At 37.9% G+C, this 21,292-nt stretch overlaps 1 protein-coding gene across 9 annotated transcripts in view; it reads left to right on the top strand.

The window, feature by feature from the left end:
- The window catches only part of NHSL1 (NHS like 1), a 290,075-nt gene that overhangs the window by 257,048 nt on the left and 11,735 nt on the right, over positions 1–21,292 (top strand). For 6 of the 9 annotated variants that reach the window (XM_087865523.1, XM_087865524.1, XM_087865525.1 and 3 more), the window contains 2 exons: positions 11,566–11,758; positions 15,992–16,123. In XM_087865523.1, coding sequence (XP_087721649.1) covers positions 11,566–11,758; positions 15,992–16,123 — 325 coding nt within the window. The remainder of the gene's footprint in view (positions 1–11,565; positions 11,759–15,991; positions 16,124–21,292) is intronic. The other 3 variants (XM_087865526.1, XM_045814766.2, XM_045814768.2) reach the window with 1 other exon arrangement.

Genomic DNA, 21,292 nt, shown 5'->3' with positions numbered 1-21,292 from the left:
TTCTGGTTTTCCTCATCACTCACTAGCCATTGCTTCTCAGTCATCTGTTGGTTGCTCTTCTTCCATGTATCTAAACCTTGGTGTAATTCTGCTCCTCGGAAACAGGCTCACTCCTTGGGTGATTTCACTGAGTCCCATGGCCTTAAGTTCCATGCACTGAAGTTTCCTAAATTTCTATCGCTAGTTCAGACTCATGCATTTCTCTGCTTACTATCCATTTCCACTTGTCTTATGAGTATCTCAAACTTATCCAAATCCTAGTATGTGATTCTCCCAACCCTACCTGCTCCTCTCATAGTTTTCCCTACCTCAGTAAACCATAAGTCCACTCTACTAGATGCTTAAGTCAAAAATGTAGGGAACATTCTTGATTCTTTTATTCTCGCACCTTCAGTAAACTCTATAGGATTATCAATTATTGAACCACTACTAACACCTCACATCTGTTGCTATGTAATGGTTAAGCCCAGGGCATGTTTCTAAGAGTGAGTGGTAGAGGCATGTTGAAGGTGAGGTTGTGAAGGACCAGGGCAGGGGAGAGAGATGGATCAGCTCTGGAGTTACTGAGTTGACCAGTAGTGTTAACAGGGGTAGTGGTGGAGGGAGACTAGGTGGAATCACTGGGTGGGGGGCATGCTCAGTGAAGGAGGTAGCTTTTATTGCATAGTTAATAGGAAGTCACTAACATATTTTTTAAGCAGAGGACTGTATGATTATGTATTTATAACAAAAGTTATATATGCCATCTTTTGTTAGATCAAAGTAGATAATATTGAAACTGATTTTCTAATTTGTGTAATGTATCAGATCTAACTCTAGAACTTCTAGAAAGGGAGTGTTTTAACAGACTGATTTCTATTTTCAAACAATACGGAAATTTTATCAAAAATTCACACCAGATTAACCAAAAAAAAAAAAAAAAACCCACACACACAACAGGATAACTATGTTAGGTAATACATGGGCTTACTAATCATACTGTGGCAATCATTTTGCAGTCTATACATATAGCAAATTATCACATTATACACCTTAAACTTACATAATATTATATGTTGATTATATCTTGATAAAGCTGGGTAGAAAAATGAAGCCCATTTAAAAAAAGAAAATGGACCAAGTTGTGAAAAGCAACAAGCTCAGATGGTTTCATTTCATAGAGAGAGTTCTACTAAAGTTTTTAAAGAGTAAGTAATCCAATGCTTGAAACTTTCCCAGAGCAAAGAAAAAGGTTATGGTGTGATTTTTTTTTTTTTATTAAAAAAAAAAATCAGCTTAACCCTGAGGCCAAACCTGACAAAGACTACACAAAGCAGAAAATCAGCTGGCTGATCTCATTCACGAATATTATCGTTAGAAGTCATAAGTAGGATGTTAAGAAACATAATCTAACAGCTCATTACAAGACAAATATTAAAAAAAATCAACCTGGATTTTTCCCAGTAATAATGCAAGGATGTTCAGTATCGATTAATCTAATCACACAGTAACCATAGTAATAGATTTGAAGAGAAAAATCAGGTCAAAACCATAGATACTGACAAGGTATTTGATACAATTCAATAGCCATCCTTGATTTTTTAAAAACCCATACTATAGGAACAAGTAGATACTCATAACTTAAAATGTATCTGCTTTGTCACCAAATCCAGCATGATTTTAAATGAGCCATTCTTGTTAGAATGAGGCATAGGACAGCACATTGACTATCGCTGTTATTTCACTGTATGGGAAACACCAGCCAGAACGATCAGAAAAGCTCTAGAATAAGAGGCTCAAAAGTAGACTGAGATGATACTGTCATTCTTTGTACATGGTAAGTTTGTATACTTGGTGACTCCAGGAAAATAAAAATTTGAAACTGCTATCAATAGAATTCAGTGACAGAGTAAGGTATGAAATTGATGTATGGAAAGCGATAATTTTCCTATCTACAAAAGCAGGTTACAAGATGTAGGAGAAACCTAAATTTGTGCTAGCAAAGTAGGGATAAATTAATAAGTGTAACATCTATGTGAAAAAATTTTAAATTCTATAGAAGAACACAAGATTTGAATAAATGAAAAGACTATTATGCTCTTAGAGGACTCAGTATCAAAAAACTGTCATTTTTAATTTATAAAATTAACACAATACCGGTAAGAAGTTGAACAGTTTAGGAGAAGAGGAGGGAGAGAACCAGAGAGGCTGAATCTAAGGGTCATAGCTGGGAAAGCTGTAACACCAAGGAGCACTGAGGAAGGAGACCTGGCCTCACCAGGTATTAAAAATTGAGTCAGGAATTACTCAGTGTGGAACCTGAGTATACAGACCAGTGGAACAGAATGTTAAATATAGAATATAAAGTCCAGGAGTAGACCTAAGTCTTTATGGGATTCCGTATATGACCAAGTTGGCATTTGAAATCAGGTGGGAGTCCAGTAACTGTGAAAGGGGCTTCAAGCCAGCAGTTTATGGTTTCTGTGTTAAGACCAAGACCCTTAAATGCAATTTATGTTCTTAAAAGCCACTCTGACAGTTGGGGATATTTTAGATACAGTGTTTGTAGAGGTCAAATGTGAGGGAAAGTTCTGGGGAAACACTTTACTTTGTATTTCCTTGGTAAGAGATGGGGGGTGAGAGAACGGTAGACTGCATAGAATTTAACAAGTGCTTAGGCTACAAATGCTCTGATATTGAAAGAAGCATATAGAGTGAAAAGCATCTAATTTGCATTCAAAAATATGAAGCATCTATTATGTGCTTGGGATAGAAGCACTCTCCTAAAATGAGAGTTGCTAATAAGGTAAAGGCCAAAAACCTAAATTAGAACAAAGAACCTAAGGGACATCTGTTCTGGGTGTTTATCCTAGATCATTATTCTACAATAATTATCCTAATGCAAAATATTTACTAAGTAGGACTCCTATTTCTGGTATAAGGAATGGTGTTTTGCTAATGATAACCCACATGTATCTTTCAAAGTTTAACAAGAAAAATAATTAAAAGATTTCCAACAATATAGGTTATATATAAACCTGCTGCATGAAAATGCTGTCTGCAAAGGGTTTTAGAAATCTCACAAAGTACTTTTTTTTTCAACTGCGAAATCAGAGTAAGTCATTGCTTTAGTACTATTCTAGTCTTCACGGTTTTTGTTTTTTTCAGTTTTCAATGAGTACCAGGTACTACCAAACAGGTTTTTCAGGTATTTGAAGGAAGTTTAGTTATAGATGCCAAAACATTTCCCGTGAATTGATAGGGCATTTCTTCAGCTGCCATTGCTGGAGGTTATATTTGATGATATGTTCACTGAATCAGGAAAACATTCATAGAGGCCCCATTGTCTCAGCAGAAAGGATGTCAGTCATGGGTTACTCAATCTCTTGGGTAAAATTAACCCCCAAACACATAAATTAGACTGGGATTATGGCAATAAAAGGTTGGCTTTAATGGTATTGATAGAACCCCAAATTTTCTATTTCCTTTTACTCTGAACTGGCATCTCAGGTTCTGTTTCAGTCCTCACTGATGAGGGATATTTAAACCAAAGGAGGACTTTGAAGAAGACAAAAGGACAGGAGCCTTGCTGTGTAATTGCACACTTCGGAGGCTTATATCACATGATGCTTGAGAACACCAGTTTGGGGCAGCTTTTCCACCTGTTGAAGCTGAGTGGTCTTGCATAAATTGTCTTTCCATGAGCTTCAGTTTCCACACTATAAAGAGTTATAAGCCCCGTGTTTTGGTTTGCTCAGGACAGCCCTGGTTTACAGCTGCTATTCTGTGTAATTATTCAGAGCACCCCCTTTCACTTTCAAAGGAGTTCTGGTTTTGATAGTAAATTACATGGCTACCTTATCTACCTTGGAGAGGGATGTGGTGAGGTTGAAATGAATTAGTGTTTATGAAATTCTTCGTGTGGTGCCTGGCACACAGAATATTCTCAAGTAATGTTTAGCACAGTATTATTAAACTGCTTGGTTTTTCAAACCAGACTGTAAAGAACATGACTCCATGGACAGTGAAATTTCGCTACTCTCTCTGTCATCCTAAGTCTCTTATTCCACCCACTTAGAATTTCCTGCCTAAAGCAATGAATTTGAGAGGTTTCAGCAACTACTAAAACACTTCTGGTGGTTGTGTCTTCGTAGGTTATCGCCAGGTAGAGCTACTAGCGGTCATATTAGTACTAACTTTACAATAATGGTAGAACACTTTCGAACAGCTTCCAAATTTTTTCCCACGTTACATCTCCTTTTCCATGGGAACTCCTATGAAAGAAGTATTTTCATAATCATTACTATCATTTTTTAATTTTTTAAAAGGATTTTATTTATCTGTTTGACAGAGCACAAGTAGGCAGAGTGGTAGACAGAGGGAGAAGCAGGCTCCCTGTTGAGCAGAGCGCCCGATGCAGGGCTCAGTCCCAGGACCCTGAGATCATGACCTGAGCCAAAGGCAGACACTTAACCGACTGAGCCACCCAGGCACCCCCATTACTATCATTTTAATGATCTGGAATCAGAGACTCAGAATTAATGAAATTACTTTCCTAAGAGCATGTGGCTAGAGTGCGTCAGGGAGGACGTGAATGCGCGGCCTCTCACTTTGTACTCCATTTTCTTTTCCTTGCACCATGTGGGTGAAATAAAAGGGCGAGATTACTAAATTAACCAAATGCCTTCTCATTATGCCTGCTACAGTCATTTTTCATTCCACTGTTGACTTGTCTGGTATTCATTCATTCATGATTCTTGGTTTTTTGGTTTTTTCAAAAACCATTTAGGTGCTACTTGGTCTTAGTATATAGACATAGTGCCTGGCCTCAGGTGGCTTATGGTCTAGAAAACACTTATGATGCCTCTAGATGCAGTCATTTGTACTGGGTCTCTTGTGAGTAATTTCAGGGCATAGTGGGAACACAGAGGAGTCTATGCTAGCTCCATGTGTTCAGAAATCTACAATTTGGGACACCTTGTTACTCTGTATCTTGCAAGCAAGAATGAAAGTTTGGGGATTGTCATTTTTCCGGGCCTTGGTACATTCAAACCAGTGAGGGTGTCTCTAGTAACTTGTCCCAGTTTCTCTTGTTGTAAACATCCCATTACACTGGAATAAGGCTCTATTCACATCTGCCTTCCCCTCTGAATGGGGACACAGCATCCCTGTCTTGTTGATCTCTCTGTCATCTCCCAGTACAGAATCACGCACCAGCATGCAGAATAGTTCAGGAGCCAGAGACTAGGTTTAATGCTCTCTGTGAATCTACTTAGTACTTAACTGGAACCATGAGCGCTAGCTTGGATTGTGCGCATATCACAGATGAAGAAACTGTATTTTGGAGAGATTATATCATTTGCTTCAGATCACATAGTTTTAAAATACCAAAACTGAAATCTCTCTGTTTTAAAGCAGTGTTATTGAGATATAATTTACATAAAATAAATACACATATTTAAATTACACAATTTAATAAGTTTTGACATACGTCTACACACATGAGCCCATCACCACAGTCATGACAGTGAACACCCTCAGCATCCTTCAGAGTGAGCCGGAATTCAAATCCGGATCTGTGGCTCCAGAGCTCCTGTTTTTCCCTCCAACAATGAGTATATGGGGGAATTGAGCCTGCTCATCCTCACTGCCCACTTTCCGGAGTTGTGAGTGGTTGAGATAACAGACAGAGATCTTTTACAACCCAATTATCCATCAGTAAAAGAGTGAATACATAAATATGGTATCAGAATGGAATGAGTGCCCATAAAATGAATGAATTGTAGGCTCACACAAAAACAGGGGTGTGTCTTGGAAACATAAGAACACAACACAGAGAATGAAACCGTTTTTATAAAAGTAAGCAAATATAAATATGTAATGTACACATATTTGTACACACATAACGAAAAGTAAGGGAATGACTAATGCACAGTTCAGGAGAGAGGTTACCTTGGGGGATGCAGGGAGGAGCCTGGAGGTAGATGGCAGTTATTGGTAATATTTTATGTAAGTCATGGGTTAGGTAGTAAGTTCTGATGTATTCATTATGTTATGTTATATACTTTGTATATATCATTTATGAAAATTAAAAGACTATTAAAAACAAATACTGCATCATTTTAAACATTTATGTTCTAATTAAGTATTTTGTTAGGAAAAGATCACTTAATGCAATAGTTTAAATCCACAGCATTTTAATTCAGTAGGTAGTAGTGATAAAGGGGCTGGCTCTGTGGTAAATGGACTAATACACTGATGGGGAGAAAAGGAATAAAGTTATTTGATATGGTTACTCCATCCATCATGGAGTTGCTGGATGAACCATGAACTGTGCTTCTGTATGGATCCATGTCTACCATCCCTGCTTTTTTGGTTGTCGTTGGATCCAAAAGGGGAAAGAGAAATAGGAGAGAACAGAATTAAGTTAGGATTGTTTGTGTCTAAATACATTGAAGGTAGAAGAAGCATATAGCCAAAAAAACACTGCAGAAGTTTTGACACCTTATAAAACCATCTAAAATCTTGAAAACCAAGAGTAAAGAAAAATTTAATTCTGGGAAGAAGAACACCAAAGACTGAGTAAGTTTCCTGCAAAATGGAGTAGAGTATATATTGATATCTTCTTAAATAATGCTCTGTATAGTTTCATCTGTTCTGTATTTTCATGTAATAATTGCTAAATGAGATTTAAATTTAGCTCTGGTTGTAGTTCCAATTTCTAAGAGCATAGCAGACTTAACAACAACAACAACGAAAAGCCTGGGCTATTCTGCGATTCACAGTTAAGCCCATTTTTTGATAACTTGGCCAACTGCCAGAGAGACCATATTTCAGGCTCCACTGTCCATCTGGTGGGAGCTTGTCTGATTTCCAGACAGCACCTAGTAGTCTCTGAAACGCAGGTCTGCAGCATCCAAAATCTACAAAAACACTGCTGGTGTGGCCAGTGACTTCCCTTTCTAAATTAAGTATTTTGGCGCAAGGAATTGTGGTTTCTTGGTGCAAAGAATTGTGGTTTCTTGTTTCTTTGTGACTCTCCATTACTTCCAGGACTAAGATTTGAGGTATTGGTGAACATTATTGACCAATAATAGGTTTAAAAACTACATTTAAGTTCTGAAAGCAAGGCAACATTAAACTCAATGTTTAAAAAAGTAATTCACTCCACATTGAGGGATTCCATTAATATGAAGCATGGTGAAGCTATTTGAGTTGTTCTTACCCGAGCACAGGGAGCTCGAGTTGCTCAAAACCTATAACTAGTAAATGATAGAGCCAGGATGCTGATACTCCAGGGTATCGTGCTCCTTCTATTACACCACACTTCTGGCTTTTATAGATTTTTCAAAAGGTCTGTTCTTGAATAAGAGATATAAATGGAGATTTTTATCTTTAGATCAGACAACCTAGTAATTGATGCAAGTATTTCCAAGTTGTTTTTTTATGCTGTTTATTTTATTATTTTTTAAGATTTTATTTATTTATTTGACAGAGAGACAGCCAGCAAGAGAGGGAACACAAGCAGGGGAAGTGGGAGAGGACGAAGCAGGCTCCCAGCAGAGGAGCCCGATGTGGGGCTTGATCCCATAACGCCGGGATCATGCCCTGAGCCGAAGGCAGACACTTAACAACTGAGCCAGCCAGGCACCCCATATTTTACGCTGTTTAACAGTAGAGACTCTGGGGTCAAGTCTGGGTTCTAATCCCGGTTGTCTACTTGTATACTTCCCAAAAGTAAACCTACTTTACTCCATTTCCTTACTTATAAAATAAGGCTCATGCTATAAAGATGAAAATGAGGTACGAATTTCTTTTAAGTCTGCAACCCAGAGTGAGGCGTGTAACAATCAGTTATTAAATGGTGACCCTTTTATAGCTAAAATTCTGCAAGAGTTCTCCATGCAATTCTGATTTAAAGCTTCCTGGAACTTAAGTTCTCAGGGAAGAGATAAACAAGATAAATAACTAAAATATATGTATACTAGTGATTCATACTAAAGAGAAAAAGCAGAGAGGGGAGATACAAACTATTGGGGAGGAGTTAAAATGTTAGGGATGCTGAACAGGTAAGACAACAAGAAGGGGACTCCTGAGTAAACACCCAAAGAAAAATAGGGTGTAAATTTAAGGGAATAGCATGTCAGCCAATGGGAGCAGTAATTACAAAGTTCCTGGGGCAGGAGTGTGCATGATGTGCAAGAAAGTGCATGGAAAGGGTGGTGTGACGAGTAAAATAAGGAATAGAATAGTAGGAAATGAAGTCAAAGTTAGCAGTGGGCCACTGGCAGAGCATGTAGGGCCTTGTCGGTCATAGTAACGGTGTTGAAGGGGTTGAGCAGAGAAGCAACGTGATCTGACTTAAGGTTTGTTTTTTTTTTTTTAAAGATCTTATTTATTTATTTGACAGAGAGAGCCAGCCAGCGAGAGAGGGAACACAAGGAGGGAGAGTAGGAGAGGGAGAAGCAGGCCTCCCGCTGAGCAGGGAGCCCGATGTGGGGCTCAATCCCGGGACCCTGGGATCACGCCCTGGGCCGAAGGCAGATGCTTAACGACTCAGCCACCCAGGCGCACCAACTTAAGTTTTAAAAGGGTCCCCTCTGGCCTCTGTGTTGAGAAGTAGGCTGTTGGAGCAGGGGGGTATTCAGCGTAAACAGAAGCATGGAGACCAGTTAAGAGGCTAACGTAATAATCCAGACCATTAAAATATCCATCTTACTGGAGTAATTATAATGCGTTACACCACTGAGATGCAGGAGGCTTTTCCTGTGCCCCTTGCTGTGTTTATAAATACTAGGAGAGAGAGGAGTCAGGTGGTTCTGGAAGTCATAACTGTCCTGGTTTTAATTTTTCTTTCAAAAGTTGCAGCACTGCATAATAGTCACATTTGTGTATCACTCTATTCCGTGCCGTGCTTGGGGAATTTTTTTGCAAATGAAGGGAGCATTTTATAGAACAGATGACCTTTGAAAGTTGTCACACTGGAGCTGTCTGTCCCTGGTGGTTATTCCATGGCAACAGGCTAAACTGAAGTACGCTTTCATTGTGATAAGTTATCAGTCCTGACGCTATCAGCCAACTAAAAGCAAAGTAGGTTACTAGGGCTGATGAGCACCATTGAGAGGCCCACGGACTGTGGAACAGCGCTTCACCATCTCCCTTGGCAGACGTCACATGGACAAGGGAACCCTCTCTTCAGGATGTCACCGTGCTATTTATTCTCCATCAAGCTGCAGCTTACTTTTCTTGCTGTTAAACCTGTTTCGTTAGGATGTGCTTCCTGTGGCTTTCAAAGCTTGTGCCGTATTTCAGGATTACCTGAAAAATTATTTCTCTGTGTACATCAGAAAATTGGAGTAACCTCATTTACTAGGTTGAGATTCAATCTTCGATGTCCTGAAACTGTCATGAAATTCTCATATAAAATCAGTTGTAATTTACTTGTGTGTGCATATGTTAGTGTGTGTGGGTCTGCATCTTAAGGGTAGAGAATATATAAGTCTAAAATTTAACAAGAGTGTTATAAGAGCAAAAAGGCTGGAAATAACTTATTTATACCACTGGGCTTAGCCGCTGCTGCTGACCCCCAAATTCCCTTGATGGTCTTTCAAGGATCTGTAGGAGTTGTAACAATTTTCCCAGAAGTGGATCAAACATGAATGGATATGGTGTAATTTAGTATCATAATCAGATGTCAGTAACATATGCCCATCATAAGTTGAGTATATTTATTTGTCAGTTTAATTACAAACATTATTTCACATTTTCCTTTGGTGGGAAAGAAACTAGAATATCACTTTACATATTTTATGTATCAAGAATATGAAGTCAAAAATAGAGGTGTTTAAATTAATATTATTTTATATTATTTATTTCCCCACTACTTTTATTATTGGTAGTGTTTTTGCAATAAAAGCAAAAAACTGGGTACTTGTCAATTCATGATTTTGCTTTCCTAAAGTCACATTTTATGACCATCACCTTCATTTCCATAATATTTGTCATAGACACGCTCACAGATACCATTTCATGAGGTCTTAAAAGTAGCTCTTTGGGGGGATTCAGGAGGTAAACGTATAATCCCATTTTACAGCAAAGGAAACTTTAGGGTTCAGGAGCAGCCTGGAAGTCACTTGACTGGCAGGTATAAAATGAATAGACTCCAGTCTTTGGTTTCTTAGTCTAGACCCTGTCCCCAACAGCAAACTCTTCTTGTTGGCTCTTCCATAGTCTTTTTCAGATTGTGGGGGCCTGGTGGTTACAGAATACATACAGATATTTTGCAATAAGGTGAATCCAATAGCAATAAACAGTGATGATGGTGTTCTTCTAAGTGATTGAAATTTCTAACTGATGTATTTCTGTAAATTTCTTACCAGTGTCCTCTTAGAAATTTGCATTAAATCCAGAAAGGTATTAATGCCTGCTTTTTACAGATAGATGAATCCTCACAAACATAATGTTGAATGAAAGAAGTAAGTTACCAAAGGGAATGTGCACCATGATTCCCTTTGGTCAGGTAGAGGCCAACAAAGCTATGGTGTTAGAAGTCAGGAGGGTAGTAACCCTTGCTTGGGGCTGTGTGGTCTGGGGAAGGGAGTGTTGAACTGACTTGGGTGCTGGTGACACAGGTACTCCCTTGGTAAACTCTCTTAAATGCCTTATTTCCATAGGTAGAGAAGTTAGTTGAAATGCCTTCAACACGAGCAATTCTTAGACGTTCATTGTTTGTTATAAACTGCCATTTCCCAGCAAAAGCCAGTTACCCTTATTTGGTCATCGTTGTTGTTTGTGAGCACATTGTATTTCTTTTGAGTTCTTGGAGCTTCTTCATCTAAGAGCCGGCTGCCCAGCAGCCACAGTGAAGTCCATCATAAAGTGCTTGCCAGAACAGCTTTCTTGCTTATGCTTTTTAAGATGGTATGGGAAGAAAGGTATTGCAGAAGGGCTCCCCAGTTAGGATGTTAATCTGTCTCGAAACAGACACCACCAGAAATGTTTTCGTGGAATTCTGATAAGGCTCAGAGCAGAGAGCTTCAATCAGCTTCTTGGAATTTAACAATTTCACACTGATTTTTTTCATATAAATGGTTCAGAAGAGCACACATAGTTGAGCAACAATAGCTTTATCATTTCAGAAATATTCCTTGAGGTCAGTGCCTAAAAGGAATAAGGTTGAGGCTAGAAATTACTGTGAACAAATACAGTGTTAATAAAAATGGAAACTGATGGCCACAGCCATGATGATTCTCTAGGCTTCTCGTGGTAAACTAAATCTGCAAGCTTTCTGACCATAGTAAATACAGGAAAAGCAGGAAGAACTGAAAAGATATTGTGGGTCAGCAAAACCTTTTGCAGTCCTCACGGTTTCCAGACTGAGGCCACTGTGGGAATCGTACGTGTAACTGGTCATGCTCAGGGTGATGGGCAGTTTTCTTGCAAACCATTGCTTCGTTCTTAAATGTGACCTTTTTTTTTTGTTTGCTACTTTAAATCAGTTTAAAAATTTTTTAAAAATAAGGTATTTTTAAATGTTTCTGCCGGCTGTTTACACACTATAGCATCTTCTTCCTTTTTTCCCTGCAGTGTTCTGTTTCTTCATCAGAAGAAGAAAGACTTATTTCCATCAGGAGACCTAAAACGCCAACCTCAGGTGACTTCTCTGACCTTAATACTCAAACAAATTGGACCAAGTCACTTCCCTTGCCAACGCCAGAAGAGAAGATGCGGCAGCAAGCCCAAACAGTCCAGGCTGATGTGGTTCCCATTAACATAACTGGTAAGCTTTGCTATGCGGATAGGTTTCTAAATGCACTTGGGAGAATGACTGTGGCTTTTGTTTGTTATATGCTCTTAGTGTCTCATTTATACATTAAAAGGTAAATAGCTATATTCTGGCTTCCTGCTCTTTGATTAATGAAGGGACTACTAAAACTTACATATGTGCGTGCATATGAAATATTTCTCGCTTGTTACAGCAGTGTGTTACCGAAGGTTGATATCATGGAATTCATCAAAAGTGTGTGGCTTTTTTTTTTCATTGAATTACTTAAAATATCTTATTTTAAATATTTTATTTGAGATCATCTTCTAAACATGGTTCTGGGTAAGAAAACAATGACATGTTTCCCTTCTAAAGGACTATTTTATGTAGTATATATGGAAATGAAGAAATAACATTTTGTGATATTTCTAAATGATAGGTTTTCTTACCTTTTTGTCTTCTCAAGTAGAAAAGGGAAAAATCCTTAAAATAGCAAGTGAATTAGCAATAAAAATTACAGAAATATCGTTTTAAAGTTAATAGGATGGTAAAATTATATTTTGATCCCCATATATTTGAATTCTACAATATTCAAATAAAATCACTTCCGAATATAAACTTTTTAGAATACGTTATATTAAGTTGGAATATGAATATTGCCAAACATGAAATTCAAGTTCTTTTAGAATATTATGCTCAGATTTTAATCATCAGTGGTATTTAAGGGGACAAATAACGAGGCATGTAAAGCTCAAACGCAGGATTTGACAAACTTAGAGGAGTTGTTAAAAGACTAGAAGTCAGAATTTTCCTGCTTTATCAGTTGCAGAGCTCGCAAAGAAGACAGGTCAGTGGTTTGGGGGGGTTACCAAGTCTAAAACAGGTATGTTAAGAATTAACATTGGACAGGGTGTTCAAGAGAAACAGATTATTGATAATCATCATTGATAATTAGCCCATACAAAGCATGGCTGATAGGGCCAGAACCTAAAAAAATCAGGTGACCAATAAGGGTGAATTTTCATTAAAAGTTAGGTTGAAAACCCACAGCACCCTTGCTGTACTTCTGAAGATACTGCTGTCGACTGCTGTTAGAAAGGTTTTTACATTTTGATAGTTACTGAAGATTTTTTAAAAACCTTACAGCTGTTTAAAAATTCCATTTAGAATAAAAATGACATCTATTTTGTATTCCAGAGAAATATAGTAAATAAGTGCATGGATTATTTTAAATTCCATATACATTTTTCCATGTTTATTGTACTTAAGCCTAAAGGAATAGTATAGTATTTTATTCCATTTTCTTTGTAAATAACATTGTTGATCTTCCCGAATGTGATTCTCAGGCACCTAAGTCATGTATTTTAAGATTATTTTTATAAGTCGCTGTGTTTCAGCATAAAGTGTGTTTATTGCTTGATGGAATATGTGGACACATATTTTCTGTAAGAAAATGCATTACCTTATTGGATTGATTAAATGCAGCAGAAACATAATTATATTATATATGATTAAATGTCTCAGAAGTAGTATTAGAAGATAAGAAGATTGTGCTATGAGATATGACAGTCCTTGATGAAATTAGGATAAATGCATTATCCTGAGATTAGGAAATTTAAAACAGAGTAACTGTAGCTTCAGGAATAAAGAATTACTTGCAATGAAATGCATTGTTACAACGGTGGACAGTGCCATTTCTTTGAGCTGTAATTCTCTCCTGTTGATGACTAAGTGGATATGAATTACATAGAGTCTAAAAGGAGTCCTTCAAACACCACATAAGAAAGGTGAATGACACTAAAGAAGTGAGCAATATGAGTTATGTCAAAATGCAATTTACTTTTGAGTGATTAACACTGTCGGAAATGTAATAATTAAATACAGTACCTAATTACATATTTATTGATTCATCTTCTGGATCCGTGTGTGAACATACATATATATCTATTTCATAAAGAGATGATTTTTCTAATATTCTGATACAAAGCATTACATTTAAATTTTTCACTTTAGCAGTCAAATTGACATAGGCTATACAGCTTCCTGCTCTTTAAATGTTGTATTTCTGAAGCCCTAGAAGACTTTTGAGACTAAAATGTAGCTTTCCATAAGGAATTGTCATATGCTCATTTATTTGGATGAACATTGACCCTCTAGTTTGATTTTCAGTCAGGCTCAGCAGGGAGAAAAAATGTCGATAAATATACTGTTTGACATCCAGAGTGAAGCCGGCCAGGCATAGAGGTAGACCATTAGCACAATAAGCTGCCAGCTTGAAAATCAATTTAGTCCCTTTAGTCATCGTCCTGTAGGGGCTCATCATGTTCTAGGATTTGAAGAGAGAAAAATGTTTCAAATGAAATGTATGTATGCGTAGGTTTCACCTTCTGCCATGTGGGATAACAAGTCTTCCACCTGGAAGATGGAAGATAAATAGAGTGGGTAAACACGCTTCAACGGTTTTGACAAACTGGCTTTGTACTGATGTCTGAGTTAGCTAAGTTTATTTCTAAGTAGTAACCATGACTAAGGCTGTTTTTCAATGAATGGGAGTGATTCAGTTCCTCTCATCAGGTATTTATTAAATACCTGCATTGTGTCAGGCATCGAACTGAGTGACACAGGCGGTGCTAAGGTATGTGAATCATGGCACCTGCCCTCAGGAAATGTTCAGTCCACCAGGAGGGTCATGATCCAAGATGGAGAGTTTGGTGCCTTTAACGGCGTATGTCTTAGATGTCCGTTCTCATGGTTTGTTTCTTAATATCCTTGGAGTTCTGGTGGTTTATCTTTCGTTTTTTTTTTTTAGGAAGCAGAACTAGAGAGTAAATGTAACTATCAGTGTTTTGTCTGTTCTTAATGCCTTGATGTAAGGGAGTTGTTTTCCTCCGCTGCAGGAACTAATGGACCATTGAAGTCATGACCTGCCCTCACAAGCACCATATATGCTGTTGCCCATAGTGATGCATTTAGCGCAGGGATGGCACCTTCTGTGTCTCACTGTCTTCTCTCCATCATTTCTGGTTTTCTCCATTAGGAACAAAGTTGCCAGCATTTTCAAAGTTGTCAGCATTTATTTAAGTTTGTTGCTTCATAGGTGAAATGTGATTTGATCATTCAGGCCTTTTATCTTCTGTTTAGATTAGATGAGTTTCTATTTGCAGTTTATTCCTATTTAAATAGAGGGTACACTGTTTACAACATACCCACTTTGAATGTGTGTCAATATTGCTAAAAAGAGTGAATGTTTTTATACTTTTTTTTTCAACATAAGAATGATGGAAGTATATAATTTGCGTTATGTATATATTTTTAAAATATTTTTTGAGGAGAATAGCCACTTAATAAATACAGTACTATAAAACTTTCTTTAATTAAACTGGCTAGTAATTTAAAGCAGACCAATCAGTAACTGATACTGTATTATTTTATGGTTTCCCATTGGTTTGTTAATCACACAAGCTCACAATGTAGAGATTTAAAAAAAGTCTGGTGGACGTGGCATTCTAGGTTTGATTGCAAAAATCACTAGAAATGTCTGAATTAAGATCAGTTGTAAAAGGTGATTATGAAACAGAGAGAAAGCAACTCAGCTTTAACAACAGCAGTGCTACTGGGTCTCATTGTGGTCAAAGTACTTTATCATTATAAGGCGTTTTATTGGTCATGATAGTTTGTATCTCACACCATAGCAGTACCACAGCCTGTCCAAATTGTCAGCCTCCCTGACTGAAAGAAAAAGCTCTTCATCCAAGAATCCTTGATTAAGTTATTTGTATCCTCACAGAGGAGAAGACATTATATTATTCTCTAGAGATAACCGAATGAACCCAATATGCCCATTGCCGTCTCATGTACGCTGATGTAAAGAGTGATTTCGGTGACCAGAGGGCCTATGTAAAACACTTCCAAAATGACCCATTTTTTAAATAACACAGAATCACTCTTGAAGTGTGTTATTAACAGATTTGCACTTGTTACCCCAGCGCTTTTTGCAAATGAGATCAGGGTGTTTCCTTCGGAAGGACACACACCTGGAAATGAAAACAATAGCCTTATGATGATAATGTGCTTTCCTTCCTTTTTTTTTTTTTTTTTGTCCTTCAGCGTCATTCATCAACATATGACTGGCTAACATCATTATTAATACCTTCTTATCATTTTACAACAAGCTTTTGGAAGAAAGTGCATGGTGTTGGCTTGCTTGAAAATAACATTGCTTTGCTTGTTTCTACTACTCTATATTAGGGGAGAATTTCGATCGCCAGGCCAGCCTTCGGCGGTCTCTAATTTACACAGACACTCTGGTAAGACGACCGAAGAAAGTCAAAAGGAGAAAGACTATTACAGGAATCCCTGACAACATACAGAAGGAGCTAGGTATGGCTCATCAGAACTGTATTCCGTTGCCCCTCATTACTGCTCAGCATTACAACGCTAACCTCATCGTGGTGCTTATGAGATCAATACATTCTGATAGCCGTTTGGTGTCCCCAGAGGGACAGCTTCTCTCCTGAGTGAGGCACTGGGTGCAGGTCTTAACATCCCATGTAGATGATTTGTTGAATTTCGGTAAGAAGGTAACAGGAAGAGCTTACATGAAAACTGTTAACTGGGATGATGGAAATGTACAGTAACGTCCTCATCCCTGTGAGCCTGGCACATTGGGTATTTCCACAATGAAATTTCCCTTTCATTTAAATCTTAAGTTTTCATAAAACTGAAAACTCATTCCAGGACTTCAGATTGTGAGTATGGACTTCACTAGTCATACTGACAATGTTGGTGGCGTTTTGTCATCAAAGAGACAACAGTGTGGGGTAATTAGTAAATTTCAGTACACTAGGAAGTAGTCATTTGTGTTGGATAGTGCTTTAATGACACTTCCAGCGAAACAATTTCATAGGTTTTTGGTCAGTACTTTTCAACCTGTGATAAAAACAGAAAAAAGATACCTCCCCTTTTGGGGGGGGACTAGTGGAGAGTGTTATTTACTTCATAATTCACTTATCCAAATTATTTCTGCTTATCTTTATGCTTTGGATAATCCTTTGTTTCTCTATTCACTTCTTCTCTCTGGTTTTTAATGTGCCCATCGGAAATGTCTACAGAGGCAACAGAGCCTACTGGGTCAGGGGCAGGCACTCTGACGCCAGGCTGCGTGGATTTGAACCCTAGCTCTGCCACTTACTCCCTGGGTGGCCTCAAGCAGGTTAATTTACCTCCCTGAGTCTACTTCCTCATTCAAATAATGTGGTTGGTGATGCTAACAGACAATAGAGTTGTTTGAGGACTTAATGAATTTATACAGGTGAAGAGCTTGGAGCCAGGTACTATATGTTTACTGTATGTTACATAACAGCTGCTTTTATAATTATTGTAGAGAACTTAATACTACCTGTTTTGAAATTCGCGTCTTTCTCTTCAGCCAACCTATGGAGTTACTTCCTTACCGTTACTTTCATCTGATGTTTTTACTTGTATTTACTGTTAAAGGTTATAGTCTAGAAACTCAGAATAATTATTTCTGAATGTGCCCAGGAGTCTTTGAGTCAATATGAGTCCATCCTGCCTATGGTGATCTACCTGCCACAGCACTTTGAGGTGGCTTTGCAGCTTCCAAGTGCTACAGACCTTGTTCCTGTGTGTTTTTGCCCAGTGCCCCTGCTTAAATGCCTTGTAGTAGGGACGGAAGGCTCACTCTTCTTTACCTGGTATTCTCTCTCTTACTGCCATCCAGATTTACAGTAGGTATGCTCCATGTTCCAGACTGAAGCCACAGTGAGACAAGAATAGCGATGCTTTGCTTTTGCTCTAGGTAGTTCCAGTGACCCAGATGACACACAGGTGCCCGTCTTATTCCATAACATAGGGTCTTAGCACAAACAAAGGCAAGATTGCATCCACAGGATTCATGAAATTTGTCTTTGGTTCATGCCCCTGCATCTGCTTCCAGGTCTGGGCCAGTGCTCCCGGATCTCATTCTTTCAGACTCTTTATTATTTTTCCTCCTTTTAGGTGACAGCTAACTGATGTGAGGAACTAGTACATAACTCTTAATGTTCAGTAGATGCTTAATGGGCTAATTTCTTACAGCACCCAGGTAACATTTATATTTTCACTGATCTTGTAGGGGACATTCTTTAACCTAAAGGAGTGACTTTAAAGACAGACCCTTTGTAAGATAACAAGGTTGGTATTTCGAGGTAGTCTACATTTTAGTGGCTGTACAACCAAATAGGTGGTTTGGGATGGCTTTGTGCAAAGAGTATAAGAATAGTTTGGCCCAGGTAAAGATATACATACACATAAGTATTCAATAGGAATTCTCTCAGTGTCTCCCCCCCACTCTATACATACATACATATATATATATATATATATATATATATATATATATATATATACATATATAAAATACGATTTCTAGAACCTCAGAGATATTGAACTTTTTATCACTTTTATTACTGAACCAACCAGTATGGAGCCAATAACTCAGTTGCCTCTTTGACCTTACTAGAATGATCTGATCAGCTAGGTAAATCATGTCTTCTATAATTTTAATTTTAAATCAATGATTGATTCCCCAGGGCCCATGTTCATTTCTCTTTTGCATGTAACAAAGAAACACCAGTAATGCCGGAGGAAAGAAAACAGCTTTCTCCATATCATTGCATTGTGATTGCCAAACAGGAGACAGTTGATGTCATTTCATAGTCGATGACATAACCTGGATCCTAGTCTCAGTATCTAAGTTAGAGCTACTTAAAAAGAAAGAAAGAAAAGAAAAGAAAAACAAACAACTGTCATTGTAGAGATAAGCTTGTTGGAAGGATTGATAGAGTAAGGGAAAATAACATTTAAATACAGTAACATTTAACAGAAAATTTGGATCATATATTTTTCTTCATTTTATAACTTCTGATTGATCTTGACCTTTCTCCCCAATATTTTGTACTTACAGTGTCTGGTGTTTCAAAGCTTTGTACTACCTAACTAATGATTCTCAAAAATAGACACTTAGTATTTTCCTTAAAAATCAGTCTTTTCTAGATATGAAACGTGGGGAAGTATGGCCAAGTCAGACAAATCAGATAAAAAGAGAAGTGATTATCTGAAAAGAAAACATTCACTAGGAAAGATACTTGCTATCCAGTAGACCTTGCCCAAGTTGTTGGGGATTTGGATTTTTAAAAATCTAACCAGAGATTCTTCCAGAATTAGAGAGTTGATTCTGCTTAATTCTATGCAGATTTCACTTCAGAATCCATAAATAGTGGACTCTAGAGGTGAGCCACGTTATGGTGCTAAGTCAAGGTATAATATTTACTGTTTCAAGCAGTTTGTGGCTTATAATTTGTTGCCTTCCATTTAAATGAATCAGACAAAATTTCTAATTTTTCCTATACTCCTACTATCTTAAATGTACATAGAAACATATTTGAACAACCCATCATGAGTTTTCATCTTCTAGAATCGGATAGGATCATTTTGTTGTTATATAATTATATTTGGCTACGGAATAGTTTGGATATCCTGGAACAATATCTCTTCCCCCAGCAGAAAAAGCTTCATTTAAAGGAATCACCTTCTTGGGGCACCTGGGTGGCTCTGTCGGTGAAGCGTTTGCCTTTGGTTCAGGTCTTGATCACAGGGTTCCTGGATCAAGCCCTGAGGAAGGCACCCTGCTCCGTGAGGAGTCTGCATCTCCCTCTCCCCTTGGCTCACTCTCTCCTTCTCTCTCTCTCTGTCAAATAAATAAAATCTTTTTTAAAAAATAAAATAAAGGAATTCCCTTCTGAATAATTATTGATAGTTTGTACTGAGAACATTAAGAAGAACATGAGACCAGACACAACTTTTTTTTTTTTTAAGATTTTATTTATTTATTTGACAGAGATAGAGACAGCCGGTGAGAGAGGGAACACAAGCGGGGGGAGTGGGAGAGGAAGAAGCAGGCTCATAGCAGAGGAGCCTGATGTGGGGCTCGATCCCAGAACGCCGGGATCACGCCCTGAGCCGAAGGCAGACGCTCAACCGCTGTGCCACCCAGGCGCCCCCAGACACAACTTTTTAAAAACCCACATATTAAACCTTAAATTAACTAACCTGTAGATGTCTGTCATCATTGATCACGTGTTTTTTAAAAATTGGACATCCCCTTGTAGTATTATGTAATAAGTTAAAAATACATTATTTCTTTATATTATAGTAAAATCAGATACATCCCACCAAGATTTTTAGCAGCATCTCAGAGGTCTGTATTTGTTCGCAGATCCTCTTTATAGTCTGTTTCTGTTATTTAATTCTAGTCGAGATAGCATTCATTTGTGTCCTGTAATATGCAACACTTTTTGTACTGTGAAAATATTAGAGGATCTGTTTTGGGAATAGAACTTAAGTGGTCCCTCTGATCGATGATTTGTGAGTTGTTTTTTACATGTTTTTTAAAGGTCTTCAGAAAAACATTATTTTAATAAGAAAGTTGTGCTGGACTATAGATGGTGAAGAAATGGCTATAATTCCATTTTCAGAAGCATAGAATGGTTTCATGTTCAAAATTGTTACCTAAGAGAATCGGTACATTATCGCCCTTACAGACAGTTCAAAATCTACCACTGATCTCATGCAAAAATGACGGCAATTTTGAAAGAAAAAGCTGTTAAAATCCATTGTTGAATGGAATAAGGTATCTAGAATATTTGGAGCCAAACTGGTACAAACTGATACAGCCATACAAGTCAGTTTCCCACCATCTGAAATCCCAAGTGGCAAACACTTCATCTTTTGTTTTCTTTCCTCAAAGTGGATTTTTCTCCTGCTCTTGCCCATTGGCCCACTTCCTCTCTTTCTGAGGGAGAACCTGTGTCTGTCTGTCTGTCTTCAGTGAATATGCCTGGCAGCGGGTAAGGGAAGGAAATAGATGCTCTCTGCTAAAGATAGAAGTATGAAAATATTCTCCATCATCACAAGTGAAGGAATAGGCACTTTATTCCTCAGGGGATGACATCTCCTTTGTGGTTCATATAAGAACATCACTGCCATATTTGTAATATCCTTTGCTATTCGGATGAGCAAAAGGCTTTCTATCCAGTCAGGGACATGTAGTTAATTCATGCGGGGTAGGGAGGGAGTTCCCAGAAATCCCATCACCACCAGTGTCCTTGCCCAGATGAGCAGATGAGAGGCACTCAGCTTGCATTGCTCAGCAAAGCCCATGCTTGAGATTTTTTTTCAAGTTTTTGAAACAACGTAGAGAAAAACTGGTTATGCTGTTATTTTTCAAGATTTAATGTATCCTAATGGTTACTATGCATGAATTGATTTCTCTTTCTCTTTCTCTCTCTCTCCCTCTCCCTCTCCCTCTCCCTCTCCACTTTGGCTAAATTGTTGGTTTCATGATTTTTTTTTTTTTTTAAAGCTTCTGTTCCTTTCTAGGTAGCTTGAAATCTGTTATCTACACTTAAGGGTTTTTTTCTCATCCATTTCCATCTCTGGCCCTTCTTCTGCCTTTTTTTTTTTTTTTTTTATTTAAACATACCTACCCTC

This window comes from Ursus americanus, chromosome 11, assembly GCF_024610735.1.
Source record: "Ursus americanus isolate L20-20 chromosome 11, mUrsAme1.1.p, whole genome shotgun sequence".
Lineage (NCBI taxonomy): Eukaryota > Metazoa > Chordata > Mammalia > Carnivora > Ursidae > Ursus > Ursus americanus.
The sequence above is the reverse complement of the archived record's forward strand: the minus strand, read 5'-3'. Positions and strand labels throughout refer to the sequence as shown.